General features: G+C 40.6%; 1 protein-coding gene across 1 annotated transcript; it reads right to left on the reverse strand.

Annotated features, from left to right (window-relative positions):
- Nucleotides 1–489: 489 nt before the first annotated feature.
- LOC112313295 (sal-like protein 4) lies at nt 490–10,476 on the reverse strand. Its single transcript, XM_045203281.2, has 2 exons — nt 10,402–10,476; nt 490–3,674 (listed from the first exon to the last, which is right to left on the reverse strand). The coding sequence occupies exon 2, from the start codon at nt 3,613–3,615 to the stop codon at nt 541–543; it is 3,075 nt and encodes a 1,024-aa protein (XP_045059216.2). The 5' UTR covers nt 3,616–3,674; nt 10,402–10,476; the 3' UTR covers nt 490–540.
- Between the last annotated feature and the right edge of the window lie 6,654 nt (nt 10,477–17,130).

Consider the following 17,130-nt stretch of genomic DNA (forward strand, 5'->3'; position numbering starts at 1 on the left):
ATGTTAAACGTCCAACTGCTCCCACCAATACATCAACTCTTAGGTTTAAGACAGGGACTAGGAACAATTCGGTGGTCATAAAATAGGAAAAGAGAGATTAAGGCTATAAAAGTCAAAAATAAATGAAGTAGAGAAATTAAAATTTTCATACACAGGACTTGCCTGCTCCAACTTCGTAGCCTTTATGCAATACTCATGTTGTGGGGCAGAGGGGGTCTTCATAATTACTTGGTATAAGTTACACCAAGGAAATTTTTATTAAAATTAGTATGTGAACCTCTAATAAGAAACACATCCTTCCGTGAGTTTCTTCAACTTGTACAAAGGTTTTATGTATAGATTTGTCAAAAGTAACAAAGCTACTTTGCAAGACCCACTTCTTCTCAAAAAACAAAACAAAACAAAACACCAGTGTATTGTGGTCACAACTGTAAACATCATTTGCACACCAGCAAAAAAACAAGCAGGAGGAGATGGGTTCAAAAAATGTCCAGTACTAGAGCAGTCACTCTGCATTTCTCCTTCTGAATGGGCTCTCCTTTAGCTTAGCTGACCACTATCTTGTTTTTCTCCAGTAAGCGAGGGAACTGGTGTTTCGGAATGCTGTGAATCTATCTTGGAGACAGTGGTGTTATCGACAAGGGAGCTGGCCCCCAGAGAAGCTGAGGGAGTAGAAACGCCTACAGTCTTGATCACTGAGATCTTGTTGGTCTTCATGGCCAGACCATCATTGGGCACGTTAGAGTACTGGTTCCCCATAACAGGACCCATGCTCACTGAAGGGGCCATGATTTCCTGGGGAAACATCTCAGGGAGCTTCTTTCCATCTGTTCCTAACAGATCTGTGGTGTTCTCAATTGCCAGCTTCCTCCCACAGTGTGCAGAGCTATTGTTAGCAACATGAGTCATATAGTGGACTTCCAACTTGCCTTTGGTGGTGAAAGCTTGTCCACATATGTTACACACGAAAGGCTTCTTCCCAGTGTGGGTCTGCTCACGAATCTGAAGACTGCTGGCTGACGAGTGGTGCCCCCTGTACCACGTGCAGCCGTATTGCTTGCCCTGTTGGCCTGGTTGGGCCATTAACAAAGGTGTCATGCCTGGGGACATAGTTGAGGATCCAAATGCACCACTAACTTCAACTTTGACATAGGCTGGTTGGGCTCGGGCAAATGGAAGACTTTTACAACCTTCCATCTCAGTGAGGCTGCTCTCCAACCTCTCTGTTTTGCCACCAGCATCAGGAGACTTGAACTTGATGCTTTCTGCTGGACTATCCTGAGAAGATGCAGTCTCCAGAATGCCTGGACTTTGGCTCTTATACTCCAGGTCTCCCATCACTGAGGACAACGAGTTGTTGATCAAGCCACCACTTTCCACTGAACCCTTTCCTCTGCTTCTCTGCCGCTGGAGGACCACAGGAGCAGGGCTCACCTTTCCTGGGGCAACAAAAGGGGTCATCATGGTGAATCCTAGTGTAGGTGATGCCAAGTGGATGCTGGGAAGAGGCACAGGGACCTTCGAGGAGCTCCTGGGGGCATCCTGGGAGCCAACTTCGTCTACATTAATGCTTTCGACGTCATTGCGACAGACTGCGCTCGTGCTGCTACTCTCACTGACCACCGTCAGCTCGGGGCCCGAGAAGTCACAGGGATTCTCCAGCAGGGGCGTGTTGGGAATCTGACCACCCATGTGCATCCGGATGTGCTGCTGCAGCATAATGGCATTGGTGAACTTCTTCTGGCAGATGGGGCACGAATACTGCGTCTTTACAGATGTGTTGGTTCCGTGAGCCCCTAAGTGTGTCTTCAGGCTGCCTTTGGTGGAGAAGGCTCGGTCACAGATCCTACACTGGAATGGCTTCTCACCAATGTGGGTGCGATAATGCATTTGGAGGGAGCTCTGGCAGCTTAAGGCACGGTGGCAAATGAGACATTCATTGGGGTCAGTAGTGGCCTTGTCAATGTTCTTCACCAGCTGCTGCAACTTCAGGGTCTGTGACCCCGGCTCACATCTCCCTCTCCCTTGGAAACCACCAGCCCTCAGGGAATTATGGTTTGGCCCCACCCCAGAGTATATGGATCCATCCTCACTTTCTGGAGAAGGTCTGAGATGCTGGTCTTTGGCCAGTGGGCCACTCTTTAGGTCCTTGGGGTTAGTCCCCAAAGAGAGATTCTGAGGTAGCCCTACACTGAGGGTCCCTTGTACCAGGACAGGTCTGCTGCCTAAAGAGAAACTAGATGCATCTACAGGGACAGGTACAGAGCATGCATAGTGAGCACCACTGCCCGTCGCCATTCTGTTGTGGAACTCAGCAAACGGCTGGGGGTTTGCCTTCACCTGGAGATGTTGATAAAAGTGCACCTTGAGTTTGCCTTCAGTGGTGAACCAGTGACCACAGATAGAACATACAAAGGGTCTCTTTCCAGTATGGGAACAGAGGTGGATCTGCAAGGAGCTATCAGTCCCAAAAACCTTGCTACAGTACTTACACACATGCTTATAGAAGGCAGCCAGATTTTTGGATTTGACATCCACCGGGGACACATTGGGTGGCTTCTCTTTCCCTTTCTTGGACAGATCTAATGGCACAGTGGAGCAAGGGCTCTGGAAGAGCACAGAGCTCGGGGTCTCAGGTAGCAAAGCACCTGGAAGGTGGCTTGGGAGCACCCTCGACCCATCCGGCCTCAAGGTAGAGGACATCAGTCCTGGGAACACAGAGCTGGTGGTAGAAAGGATGTTTGTGTGAGGTAGCCTGGCTTGTTTCAAGGCGTCCAGAGGCAGACCTTGTCTTCCAGCTTTCTGACTCAGCGAAGCCACTGCTGCAGAAACCGGCTGGGACACACGGTTGCCTAAGGTGTTAAGGTTGTCAGCTCCGGCCGCACCAGAGTGGGCGACACGGGTGGCCCATGTGTTCATCTGGATACGGATCTGCTCGATGAGCTGGATCTGCTGTAGCTGCTGCTGCTGCAGACAGAAGATCTGCTCCAGGACCGATGGGATGCTGTTGGCACCAGGCAGGGAGGCAGGCAGCGCATCCGCACTCCGCTGATGCACTGCCACCTTGGTGCCCCACAGTGCATGAAGAGTCACATTAGTGCTGGTCACTTTGCCTTTGGGTAAATAGCTTAAGTCTTGGGGTAGGGAGGGCAGGGTAGTCTCCTTCTTCATCCCTGGCTTGTCCTTCATGCCCCCTGAGCTACCACCATCCTCCCTGTGACTGTCCTTACTGCTTGAACTCTGTGGCTGGTAGCTCAGCACAGCCCCAGAGAAGTCTTCCAAAGGCACCAGTCCTTCACTGTCCTTCACGATGAAGACAGGTAGATGTTCAGTGCAATTTTTCTTATGTTCTAAGAACTCAGAGAAGCTAAAGAACTCTGCACAGCATTTCTCACAGATGTAAGTCCCCGCCCAACGAGGCCTCTTTACCATCACTTGGTCCCCAATCATGTCATCGCCAGTCCCACCATGGTTCATTGGAGTACCCAGCTCCCCTGCCATGGGTGCTGCTGGGGCTACATCTGTAAACTCTGGGGCTTGCTGCTGTGGCTCTTGCTCTCCCCGGTCTTTCTCCAGGTTGATGTGTTGTGGTTTCACCTGCTTGAGCCTTGGCATGGTGCAAATCTCTGGGCGCTAGGAAGGCTGCAGTTATTTGCCCACTCTGCCACAAATTCCTGGAGTTGGAGATAAATTTTAAATAATAAAATTGCTTCTCAAATATAGAACCATAGACACAAAAGAAGGACAATCACATGAAAAAACTTTTTTCACAGTCAAGGATGTTTCCAGCTAGTATTTTGAGAAAAAGGAGAACGTCTTACTCATCTGGTGCTCAATAAATGATTGATTAAATTAAAGGAGGAATCAGAATTACCTGAGAAGTACTAGAAACACAAGGGCAGAGTATCCTTTCAAAATCTCTCATGAGAGGCTTATGTTTGCCTTTGACACTAGATCTCCTCCTAGTTTAAACCTACTTTCGTGATGTGATTTTATCTCAACTTCATGTCTTATTTTATATTTTCACTCATTTCTTTTATTCTCTTTTCTAGGAGTCCAGCTACTCACTAGATTTCCAAGATGGCACATTCACAGGGCTGTTGACAAAAGGCCCCAGGTCCTCCTTATGTAGGCTTCTCACAAGGCTGCCTGAGTGGCTTCTGGCCAAGGTAGCTAACTTTCCCCAGAACTGGTGATCCAAGACAGTGCTTCCACAAACACACTATGTCTTTTATGATGGAGTCTTAGAAGAGACGCACCACTTCTGCCGCATTCTATTTGTTAGGAGCAAGTCACTAAGCCCAACTCACACTCAAGAGGAGGAGATTTGACCTCCAGTTCTTGAAAGGAATATTAAAGAATTTATGGACACATTTTAAACCACCACATAACTCTTCACAGAACTGGTTCCCAACTATGGTCTTGTTCTTCATAGACTCAATCTCAAATTTGCAAAGTGCACTGGTTTTAAGTTCAAATTGATGCTTATCTACAGTGTCCAGCACAAATAACACCTCCTTTTTAATAGTCTTTTATTACCAAATCATAAGCATGTAATTCTGTAACATAACAATATCACACTCAAGCATATGAGATGACGCTTTAGGTAAAATGTTCAAATTAAAACTATAAATTATTACACCCATATTATTACTCTACCAACCACATTCAAGCAGGCTTTACTTCTGCCGGACCCTGTATTTATAACCTTATAATGAGAACAGACAGGGTTTTTAAAATTCACAAGCATTATTTTAGTTTATTAACTTATTCCAGTAATTTTGGATTCACAGAAAATAGCAAACCTAGTACAAAGAATTCCTATATACATTTCACCTAGACTACCCAAAGGTTTCCATGTTTGCTTCCTCTCTTTCTCCATATCCCCTCCCCTCAACTCTCTACCTATATATATTTTTCTTATGAATAAGTTGTAAGCATAATATCCCTTTACCCTTGAATATTTCAGTGTACATTTACTAAAACTTAGGATATTCTCTTATATAACCACTGTATATAATTTTCAAAATCAGGAAAGTAACTATCATCTAATCTACAAATTTTATTCAATTGTCACTAATTGTCCCATTAATATTCTTTAGAGTAAAAGGAGGAAAAAACTTTTTTCCTCATCCAGATCCAGTTCAAGAACAGATGTATTTGTCACTTCTCTTTACCCTCCTTTCATCTGAAGCAGTTCCTCAGTCTTTCTTTGTCTCATGACCTTGACATTCTTAAAGACTATGAGCCATTTATTATCTCAGTTTTCGAGCAGATAGTATCCAATTTGCTTACAAACCTGCATCTTCATTCCTATGTAAGCTTTGTAAATCATTCTGACAAGCACATACAAATAAGCACTCTCAAATATTTTTAAAGTCTATCAATAGCTTGTGAGCCAACTTATAATTTTGAGAATTAATAAAGAGAAAAAATCAAACATTGATCTTGCCTTCCTTATCAAGCTGTACCACCAGTGAAGCAAATAGTAGATGAAATAGAATTATGATAGGAATGACAGAATTAAAATATCACCATTTTGCAGCCCCTAATGAACAAATAAATCCAAACATTGATCATCAATGGCTGCTAATATACAAAGAGAGTCAGATAGCCCTGGCTACTGTGGTTCAGTTGGTTAGGTATCACCCTGCAAAGCGAATGGTTGCTGGTTCAATTCCTGGTCAGGGCACATGCCTGGGTTTCAGGTTCCATCCCCAGGTCAGGGCGCCTCTAAGAGGCAACCAATGGATGTTTCTTTCTCACATCGATGTTTCTCTCCCTCTCTTTCTCCCTCCCTTCCCCTCTTCCTAAGAATAAATAAGTAAACTCTTTTCCAAAACAAAGAGTCAGACATTATGTGCTTCTGACTAGTCATATACAATGCTACCTGTGAAGTGCAATTGCCAAAAAAGCAAACCTCAATTTTATCGAGTCTCTCAATCAGCACTGTCCAAGCAAGGCAGTATATAATTATGTATCTTCTATTTGCCACAGTAAAAGCAACTAAATATAAATATATGAAATCAATTTTACTAACATTTACCCAATATATCTAAAATATTATCATGTCAACATGAAAAATTATAAATAGGATAGTTTGCATTCCTTTTCGTACTAAGTCTTAGAAATCTCGTACATATTTTATATTTACAGCACATCCCAAGTTCAGCTAGTATTAAAGAAAATAATTATTCATATACTTGTTAAAGATGGTAAGGTAGACTTTATTCAAGAGGGATTACTACTACTCTGGGGTTTTGCAGTAGGGGAGACAGGTTGGGCTCAACTGCAAATACAAGGAGAAGTGGAGATTTATACCCAAGGAGCAGAGTGGGGATCGGTGGATGAAAAAATACTAAGATGAAACATCAAGGCTAGAGGGAGTTTTCTAGGATTAACTCAGCTGAAGGTAGGCCAGGAGGAGGAGAAGACATTGAGGGTAGGGGATGAGGAATTTGATCAGATATTAAGAGTGGGAGATTTTCACTAAACTAACGCAGAAGGATTCTTGCTATAACGGAATTAAGCAAGTCAACGACAAAGCACAGTGCCAGAACCTAGTCAGAAAGGTTCAGAGTCAGAGGACATTGACTCAAGTTTAGTCAAGGAGAGAGTTTTTGCCATTAGTCACATCTCAAGTGCTCAACAACCACATATGGCCAGTGGCCACAATATAGGACAGTGTAACTGCAGACAGAACTATTAATGGGCAGGAAATGCAGAAGACAGAAGAACATTTTAGACACCACCACAGAGAAGCAAGCAGCCAAAACCAGACAGAGGGACTGTTTCCAAGACAATTTTTCTTCAACAAATAAATTCCAAGGAAGAAGAGAAGATAATGACAAGGAATCTTTACAATGGAAAGAGGTTTTTGGTGCAATAATTTAATCATAATCTGTGGATCTTATTTGGGTCCTCATTCAAACAAACTAAAACAAATGTATGGCACTTATGATGCAAATGGAAGTTTGAACACTGGCTAGATATTCCATGATAGTAATTATTGTGATAACACTCTTCTGGTTAAGTGTAAAGGAAGCGTCCTTATAAAGACATAGTGTAAAGTATTTATGAGTGAAATTATATTGTGTTTCAGATTCATTTCAACTTACAAGAGATATAGAAAAAACCCCATTTGCTATAGCAACAAGAAAAATAAAGTACCTAGGAATAAACCTAACCAAGGAGGCTAAAGACCTGTACTCAGAAAACTACACAACAGTAAAGAAAGAAATTAAGGAAGACACAAGTAAATGGAAACATGTACCATGTTCATTGATTGGAAGAATTGACATCATCAAAATGTCCATACTACCCAAAGCAATTTGTAGATTCAACGCAATCCCTATTAAAGTACCCATGACATATTTCGCAGATATACAACAAACATTTCAAAAATTTATATGGAGCCATAAATGACCCTGAATAGCCTCAGCAATTTTGTGAAAGAAGAACAAAGTAGGAGGGATCACAATACCTGATATCAAACTATATTATAAATGCCACTGTAATCAAAACAGTCTGGTACTGGCATAAGAACAGATACATAGACCAATGGAACAGAATAGAGAGCCCAGAAATAAACCCAAGTCTCTACGGTCAATTAATATTCGACAAAGGGGGCAGTAGCATAAAATGGAGTAAAAGTAGCCTCTTCAACAAATGGTGTTGGGAGATATGGACAGCTACATGCAAAAAAATGAAACACGACCACCAACTTACACCATACACAAAAATAAACTCAAGATGGATAAAAGACTTAAATACAAGTCGTGACACCATAAAAGTCCTAGAGGAGAACATAGGCAGGAAAATTTCAGATATTCCACACAGCAATATTTTCACTGATATGTCCCCTACAGCAAAGGGACATAAAGGAAAGAATAAACCAATGGAACTTCATCAAACTAAAAAGCTTCTACGCGGCTAAAGAAAACATCAGCTAAATGAAAAGGGAACCAACTGTATGGGAAAATATATTTGCCAATGATACCATGGAGAAAGGTTTCATCTCCAAAATATATAAAGAACTCACACTGCTCCACATCAGGAAGACAAACAAATAACCAGAGACATTGAAGTTAAGAACAATCTAACAGTAACCAGAGGGGAGGGGGGAAATGGATAGTGGAGAGAAGGGTTTTCAGAAACTACTATAAAGGACACATGGACTAAACCAAGGGGGAGGGTGGAGGCGGGGGAGGGAGGTGGGTTTGGCTGGGGTCGGGTAGAGGGGTGGGGAGAAAATGCAGACAACTGTAACTGAACAACAAGAAAATAATTTAAAAATTGAAAAAAAATAAAAATAAAAATAAAATAAAAATTGAAGTGGGCAAAGGACTTAAACAGACACTTTTCCAAGGAGGACATACAGAAGGCCCAGAGACATATATAAGGATGCTCAGCATCACTAGCCCTCAGAGAAATGCAAATTAAAACCACAATGAGATACCACTTCGCACCAGTCAAAACAGCGATCACAAACAAATCAACAAACAACAAGTGCTGATGAGGTAGTGGAGAAAAGGGAACCCTGGTACACTGTTGGTGGGAATGCAGACTGGGGCAGCCACTGTGGAAAATAGTATGGAATTTCCTCAAAAAACTAAAGATGGAATTGCCTTTCAATCCAGTGATCCCACTGCTAAGACAATACCCTAAGAATCCTGAATCACCAATTCAAGACAACCTATGCACCCCAATGTTCATAGCAGCACAATTTATAATAGCCAAGTGCTGGAAATGGCCTAAGTGCCCATTAGTAAATGAGTGGTTACAAGAACTGTGGTACATTTACACAGTGGAATGCTATGTGGCAAAAAGAAAAAAGGAACTCCTACCCTTCGCGACAGCTTGGATGGAACTGGAGAGCATTATGCTAAGTGAAATAAGCCAGGTGGTGAAAGACAAATACCGTATCATCTCACCTATAAGTGGAACCTAATCAACAAAACAAACAAGTGAGCAAAATATAACCAGAGACATGGAAATAAGGAACAAACTGACAGTGACCAGAGTGGGGTGAGGGACAACGGGGGAAAGGTGTGGAAGGGTCAAGTCAAGGAACATTTATAAAGGACCCATGGACAAAGACAATGGTGGGGGAGGATTGAAAGTGGAAGGTGAGGGTGGGTAGGGCAGGGGAGAGTAATGGGGGGAAAATGGGGACAACTGTAATTGAACAACAATAAAAAAATTTAAAATAAAATTACAAGGGATATACATTTATATGAAATACCTAGAATATGCATATTCTAGAAAGTGAAAGAAAATTAGTGTTTACTAGGACTGGAAGGAAGGGGGAACGGGGAGTGACTGCTTAAGGGGCATGGGGTTTCCTTCTGCACTGATAAAGCCCTTCTGAAATTAGGTAATGTTGATCATTGCACAAGAATGTGAATTACTAAATGCCACTTAATTGTACACTTTTAAATGGTGGAAGTGGTGAATTTTATGTTAGATGAATGTTACCACAATACAAAAAGAAATATATTGGAAAGAAAAATGAAACTACGATGGGGGAGCATGTGAGATTATAGATGAAACAACTGTTAGTTGATAATTGTTGAAAGTGGGTGATAGATACATGAGAGGGCTCATTTTTATTATTTTTTATGTTGTGTTTGTCTGAATTTCCCATAATAAAAAACCTTAAAAACAAACTCAGTCAACCAAAAGGGAAATTTGAATATGGACTGTATTAGATGGTGTTAAGTGATATTTATTTTTAAAATGTGATAATGACATAATGACATAGTGTTTATGAAAAACAACACTTACAGATGCATTCTGTATTATCTACAGACAAAATGACATATTATCTTGAGTTTGCATTAAAGAACTCAGGCACAAAAGAAAAAAGCAGGGAGGGATTAGTTTGAAACAAGAATTGTAAAATGTTGACAACTATTTTAGCTGAGTGATGGGAACAAGGGGAGAATTATATCAATCTAATTTTTTATGTTTGAAGTTTTCCAACATAAAATATTTAAAGATTTTTATTTATGTATTTCTAGAGAGAGGGGCAGAGAGGGAGAGAAACATTGATATGTGAAAAAGACATCAGTTGGTTGCCTTTTGCATGGGCCCCAACTGGGTCCTGGCCTGCAACCCAGGCATGTGGCCTGACTGGGAATCGAAGCCATGACCTTTCAGTTTGCAGGATGACATTCAATCCACTACTGAGCAGCCACACCAGCCAGGGCTATTTATTTTATATTAAAATAAAATACAATCTTTATGAACACCCCTTAGCAGTCCCATTTTTAATTCCAATGTGCAAGCTCTCACCTGGACTCCTACATCTAAGTGTTTTCAAACCTTAACATTAGACAGAAATATTAAACAAAATAACAACATTAGGTCATGCCTTTCTCTTTGAAAATAGTGACATACCTGGCAAGTACTCAAGTTTTTTTTTTTCAGGAATGTGACCTCACGAGAAAGTTCAGCACATCTGGCCGACAATGCCTGCCTTCCTTTTGTACTGAAAGAAATTAGAAGAGTATGTTCATTTGAAAAAGGATGTTTATTTCACATGTGGCAGATTATCCTCACAAAACTCCACCCCTTAACTGAAATGGGAGCCAGGAACAGGAGCACCCACTAATAAGCTGGACTTTTTTCTTTTTTTAGCTTCAGAACCTCTTGAGGAAATATGTGTTTGCAAACAGTTTCCATATTACTATACACGCCAACTCAGTAACGATGAAAATAACAACACAGGATTTAAAAAATTGAAGAGTTTATCACCTCTGTAATTATTTCCATTTTAGAACCAGAGTGCTGTACTTGCACTGACAGAAAAAGGCTTTAGTGCACAATGAGGATTTAAAAGCACTATTAGAAAACTTTTATAAGCTTGTTACGTCCCCAGAGATGATAACTGGCTTGAAATACGTATTTAGGCAAGTGTATGAGAGTTCATCAAATATATAGCGTGACCCATTGGGATGACTATAAGCAAAAAGAGAGATAATAACAAGTATTGGCGAGGATGCAGAGAAAATCGGACCCTCACACAGTGCTGTTGGGAATATAAAATGGTGAAGCTGCTTAGGAAAGCAGTCTGAGTTCCTCAACAGATTAAGCAGAGTTGCCATGTGACCCAGCAATTAGAAATGAAAACACATGTCCACACAAAACTTGTACACATATGTTCATAGCAGTATGATTCATTTATCCATAAAGTGGAACAACTCAAATGTCCACCAACTGATGCATGGATAAATAAAATGTGGCCTATCCATACAATGAAATATTACTTGATTTTAAAAAAGGAGTGAAGTAATGGTATATGCTACAACATGGACAAACATGGAAAACATTATGCTAAGTGAAACAGTCTGGACACAAAGGACCACGTATTATATGATTCTATTTCTATGAAATGACCACAACAGGCAAAGCTAGACAGACAAAAGTGGTTACCTAGGGCTGGGTGGGCACAGATTGGAGGACAATGGAGAGTGATTGCCAGTGGGTACAGGGTTTCTTTGGGGACATGATGAAAATGTCCTAGAATTAATAGGGATGTCTGCACAACCTTGTGAATATGCTAAACCCCACTGAATTATATAATTTAAAGGGGTTAATTTTATGGCATGTGAATTATGCCTCAATTTTTTTAATGTTTTTAAAATACATAGCATGTCCCTATCATCTCTCCATTATTTCCTTGTCAGAGCAAAGAAAGAACGGTGTGTTGTGGGTAGGACAACAATCTAATTCCTCTCCTGTACCTAAGTTATGCTAGGAATTTAACTCCCAGCCTATACCAATCCACACTGATACAAACAAGCAATGCATCACCCGGGGGTGTTGACTCTCTTGGCTGCTTCATTACATCACGCAAATGCCATGATCACCTTGGACTACTTCAGCTAAAAACAAACATAAAGACTAGGTAGGGAGAACAGTGAAACTGAGCCTTCTCAAATGGTGGCCTTTTAAATTTTGCCTCCCCCTGCCTCTTTCTTACCCTGGATCAGAGTCCTCAGCAGAAGCCAGTGATTCCTGAGAGTAGGACCACATGAGGCAGTGCCATCTGGGTGTCCAGGTGGAGAGGGCAGGTCTCCAGACTTTTCTCAGGCTTCCTGACTTTCCCACCCTGTAGAGGAAAGCATTTTAATGGTTCAGTGGGGTCTTGCTTGACACAGTGGGCATGTTTCAGATAGGTTTCTGAAACGGTATAAACCACATTTTCACAATGATAACTGAAATTTAAAGATACAGGACAGGCTTAAAAGTAAATTTCATTATGAATCATTTTGTTAATTACCTCTATTTCTTTGTTGAGTCATCTTTGATTTTCATGTATCTGGTTCAGCAGTCCCCAGCCTTTTGGGGGACTGGTTTCATTCATGGAAGACAATTTTTCCATGGACGGCGGTGGGGGATGGCTTTATAGCCTGCCACTGGATGCAGTTTAATGGTTCCTTGCCACTCACTCATAGGGTTTTGATATGAGTCTACAAGCAATTGATTTATTGTGGTCTTTGTGCAGTCAAACCTCTCTGCAAATACACGGATGTATTTGCGGCCGCTCCCCAGCACGAGCATCACCGCCTCAGCTCCACCTCAGTTCATCAGGCATTCGAATCTCATAAGGAGTGTGCAACCTAGATCCCTCTCATGCACAGTTCACAGTAGAGTTTGTGCTGCTATGAGAATCTAATGCCACTGATCTGACAGGAGGCGGAGCTCAGGTGGTAATGCCAGCGATGGAGTATGGCTGTAAATACCAATGAGGCTTCACTACCTTGCCTGCCACTCACCTCCTGCTGTGCAACCTGGTTTCTAGGTTCCTGACAGGCCACAGACCTGACCAGTACTGGTCCGTAGTCCAGGGGTTGGGGATCCCTGATCTAGCTGACTTAAAGCACAGAAGACACATAAAGATTCTTTACTATAGATACATTTATACATATATGAATATTTGTATCTATAATTCATCACAGAAGAATTTCCTGAACCCAGAAAATCATTGATTTAACTTTAATTTAATGAAATTAATTTAAAACTTACTTTTTAGCAACTTTCAAACCACACACCCAAAACATATTTAGTAAATCAGTAAGGCAAACTCTAAGTGGGTTTTGTTGTTTTATTTTTCTTTGTTTCTTTTAAATAAATGAACATTTTCCCTCAAATCAATTTACATAAGAAGGAGGTAGAGTATAAATATGTAAAATAACTAAATTTTTAATAATATAATTATTTGGCCCAAATTTTCATCAACAGATAAATGGATAAACTAACTGTTGTATATACATACAATAAAATATTATTCACCTATACAAATTAAGGAAATCGTGACATATGCTACAATATGGATGGATGCTGAGGCCATCCATAAGTAAATCAGACACAGAAAGACAAATACTCTATGATCTCACTTATATACAGAATCTAAAAACACTGAGCTCATAGAAACACAGAGTAGAATGGTGGTTGCCAGAGGCTGAGGGGTGGGGGACATGGAGAGTTGTCGGTCAGAGGGTATAAATTTTCAGCTGTAAGATAAGTAAGTTCTGGGATATAATGTACAGCCTGGTGACTATAGTTAACAATACTGCATTGTATATTTGAAAGTTAGTAAGAGAGAAGATCTTAAAAGCCCCATACTACTGATATTTTGGTAAATCATACTGTTGATGCCAATGGTTCTCCTTCCTACTGTCAAGGCTTTCTTGGTTACCTTCCAACAAGTATCCTCTGAGAAGTGTTGGCTGAGTGCAGTCCTCAGATCACTGGTAATGCCTGGAGTCCTCAGAAGGGATATACAGATCAGGAGTCTCAAGAAGAAACATAAAACAATTGTGTCCACATACATTCAATAAATTTGAAATGTAAAATAAATTATGATTTTCACAAAAACTTCAATTATCATTACATTCCTAAAGTTTGTGCATTCCCCATAAAGACTCAATTGATCAGTTTCTTTCAGCTAACATTCAGTTGCTAGGGTGCATTTGATCTCAGCTAATGTATTTTTATGTCCTTGTACATTATTACTTACATTTGTCTAATTTTCACTTTTGTTGTACCCAAAGTGCTTCCTCATATTCCCAATTTGTAAAACTGGGTCAGCGGTCCATTGAAGTATGAAAGCAGTTGAGAAAAAGTTATCTAAATACTGCACTGCAGAATGAATTCATAAATGCACAAGTGCATACGAAGTCTGTGTGCAAATAGAGCTGACTTTGTATTGCTGGGCAGGAGAATCTCTTAAGTGCGATGGGCAGACAAAAAAGAATAGGAATAAAAAATACAATAATTATATACAAATTAGATTTTGTCTCTAGATCCCCTGCTTTGCCTACTCTGAAACTGTCAAATGGTGGCAGGAAGCCACTGAAGCCTTTGAATACTGCTCACAAACAAAGCACAATGACCTTTCTGGTAAACCAACAGAACTTCCAGAATAAGCTAAAAATTGTGCTTTCCAGGATGCTAAAGGTTCAACTTGTACTACTGCCAAGAAGTTTGTAAAACCACTCACAAAGTTAATGGAAATGTTATGCTAAGGAGGAAAATGGAACGGCCAGTTGCCAAAATTCTCTGATCAAATGCTGTTGCTGTACGTCCCCTAATATCAATGGGATTCTATATCAACAAGCACTTATTATGGTGTTTATGTGAATAGATATTTCACATTACAGCTACAATAAATTTCTTCTTGGCATATAAAATGATCATATATGAGTGAAATGTGCTTGGTGTTTTCTTTTATCTCTCAATACCCGTGTTACACAGCAATTTTTCATTTAGGTAAAGATATTGTGGAAGCCAGGGCTGCTGAAGCACCAACTATGCATGCAGCAATGCAGGACTTTGCTAGGTGACTCAGATTGGTGACAAGTGACAGAAAAACAGTTGAAACTGCCTTAAGCCATTGATCGTTTATTGTCTCATGTAAATTAATTCAAGCACTCAAGCAATATCATCACAAACTGTTTTGTCTCCAGTTTTCCTCTCTGCCTTCTCCTCTTTTAGCTTCATTTTCAAGCTCCATAGAGAGTCTCCCAGATGCTCTACTTGCACATGCTCTCAGCTTGAAATCCCACTGGCCATTCTTCCAATAGCCCCAGCTAACATCTACTTAACTCTCCTTGGCTAAGTCTAATTGGGTCACATGCCCATCCGTGAATCAGCTTCTTTTGCCAAGGGAATGCTATGCTTTGACTAGCCACACTTGAGTTACACCATCCATCTCTGGAACTGGGGATGAATTCAAATCTCACCAAAGCACAGAATCTGAGATACAAGAGGGGCTGGTCTTCCAAAGGAAAACCAGGAAATTGTATCAAGCAGCGGTTGAATGAATGATACAGAGGGGGATGATAAGAGAGAACAGATATGGTGTGTGAATAAAATGACACTTTTTCACACTTCTTTATTCACTCAGGACAGCCAGAGATCAGCAACCTGCTTCTTCATTCAATGTGGAAATAATCTGACTAAACTGCCACCACTGGTGCCTGTTTTTTCACTATGCTGTGAAAAGAAATAGGCAGCATATACAAGATGGCTTTTCCATACTGGAGCGTATTAACTATCAAGAAGAATGATGCTCATATAAGCATGCCACTGATTGTGCCTGTAAACACTACTTCTGCATATTCCAGTGTTTGCTGATTTCTGAACTGCAATTCAGTGATGCATTGAATACACTGGATATTTTGAACTTATTATTAGAGATCCAAAATACTATAATTTCTAATGTTCAAAATAAGATATTGGACTTTTTAGAGAAGGCCAGACTGAGGTACAAGTGACTGAATCCCCAGGACTTTTTAACCCTCTCTCAGCCTTCATTGAGTTCCTTCACATGATGGGAAAAGAAACGACTGCTGTATTTTGGGGGTACATTTTAGAGTAACATGCTATTTTACATTAACAAGGTAGATTGACCTCATATATATATATATATATATATATAGTATATAGTCCCTTTTGAAACAACATTGGAAAGAGTGAAAGGAGAATTTTAAAGGCACAGGCTTGTAAGGAAACAGAAAGCCCTAGAGAAGATGATAGCAGATAAGATATGACAACAAAAGTTTGAAAGCTGGAAGGTAGATGGTCCCATGGTATATGATATAATGAAGCAGAAACAGCAAGTGCCTCTGAGGTAGAAATCCAGTGAAAAGTAAGATGATCCCTGTCACAGATCCCCCAGAAAAGCTCAGGAACTTGAGGGAAGGCCCTCTGAAGGTGGGATGCAGGGTGGAGCCCAAAGCAGAGTGGCTGAAAGTTCTTTCAGAGGAACAGCTAGACCCCAGATCTTCATCCTAACCCTGTGCATCCCCTAATATAAAATGAATGTGTATAACAATTTTACTTCATTTATAATAAAGAAAGCTTTTACCTATTGAAACAGGAAAAACATGCTGACATAAGTTTGTTAACTTACCAAAAAGCTGTTACTATACTACAGGCCAATAAAACTATAACCGTTGGAGGTAGCGTTTCTATTAGACATCTCTGTTGAACAAAAATACACAAGTTAACATGTAAGTTTACAGAGTATGAACCCTAATCAATAGAAAGTAGTGTGTCTATCAAAGATCCAGAGTCCAGAGAATGAAATAATCCTTGGGCAGACCTGTTGCACAGTGCTGCAACACCGTATCAAAAGGGCATTCGGTCACCCTTTTGCCTTGTTTTTATGTTTTGAATAATTTTTCTCAATAAGAGAAACAGACATCTTTTTAAAAAGCCATTGAAGTTAAGAACAATCTAACAATAGCCAGGGGTGAGTGGGGAGGGGACAATGGGGAGAGGGGATTACAGGAACTACTATAAAGGACACATGGACAAAATCAAGGGGGAGGGTGGAGGTGGGGAAGTGGGGGTTTGGCTGGGGTGGGGTGGAGGGATGGGAAGAAAAGGCAGACAACTGTAATTGAATAACATTAAAAAAAATTTTTTTAAAGCCATAATCTGAAAACTTACAAGCATCCTCCATATAACAGTAGCAACAATATTCTCTCACATATGACTGTAGCCTTTTCAACTGTGCCAGCTCCTTCCCCTTGGAATATTGGTTTTTTAAAACTAATTGTGTAAAACATAACCTATTGTGTTTGGGTTTCTTCTCTTTGTTTATTGCTATTCAAG

This window comes from Desmodus rotundus, chromosome X, assembly GCF_022682495.2.
Source record: "Desmodus rotundus isolate HL8 chromosome X, HLdesRot8A.1, whole genome shotgun sequence".
In the NCBI taxonomy this organism is placed as follows: Eukaryota; Metazoa; Chordata; class Mammalia; order Chiroptera; family Phyllostomidae; genus Desmodus; species Desmodus rotundus.

What these genes read in the sequence shown, in the direction of transcription:
- LOC112313295 (XM_045203281.2), bottom strand. Translation starts at nt 3,615, where the DNA reads ATGCCAAGGCTCAAGCAGGTGAAACCACAACACATCAACCTGGAGAAA.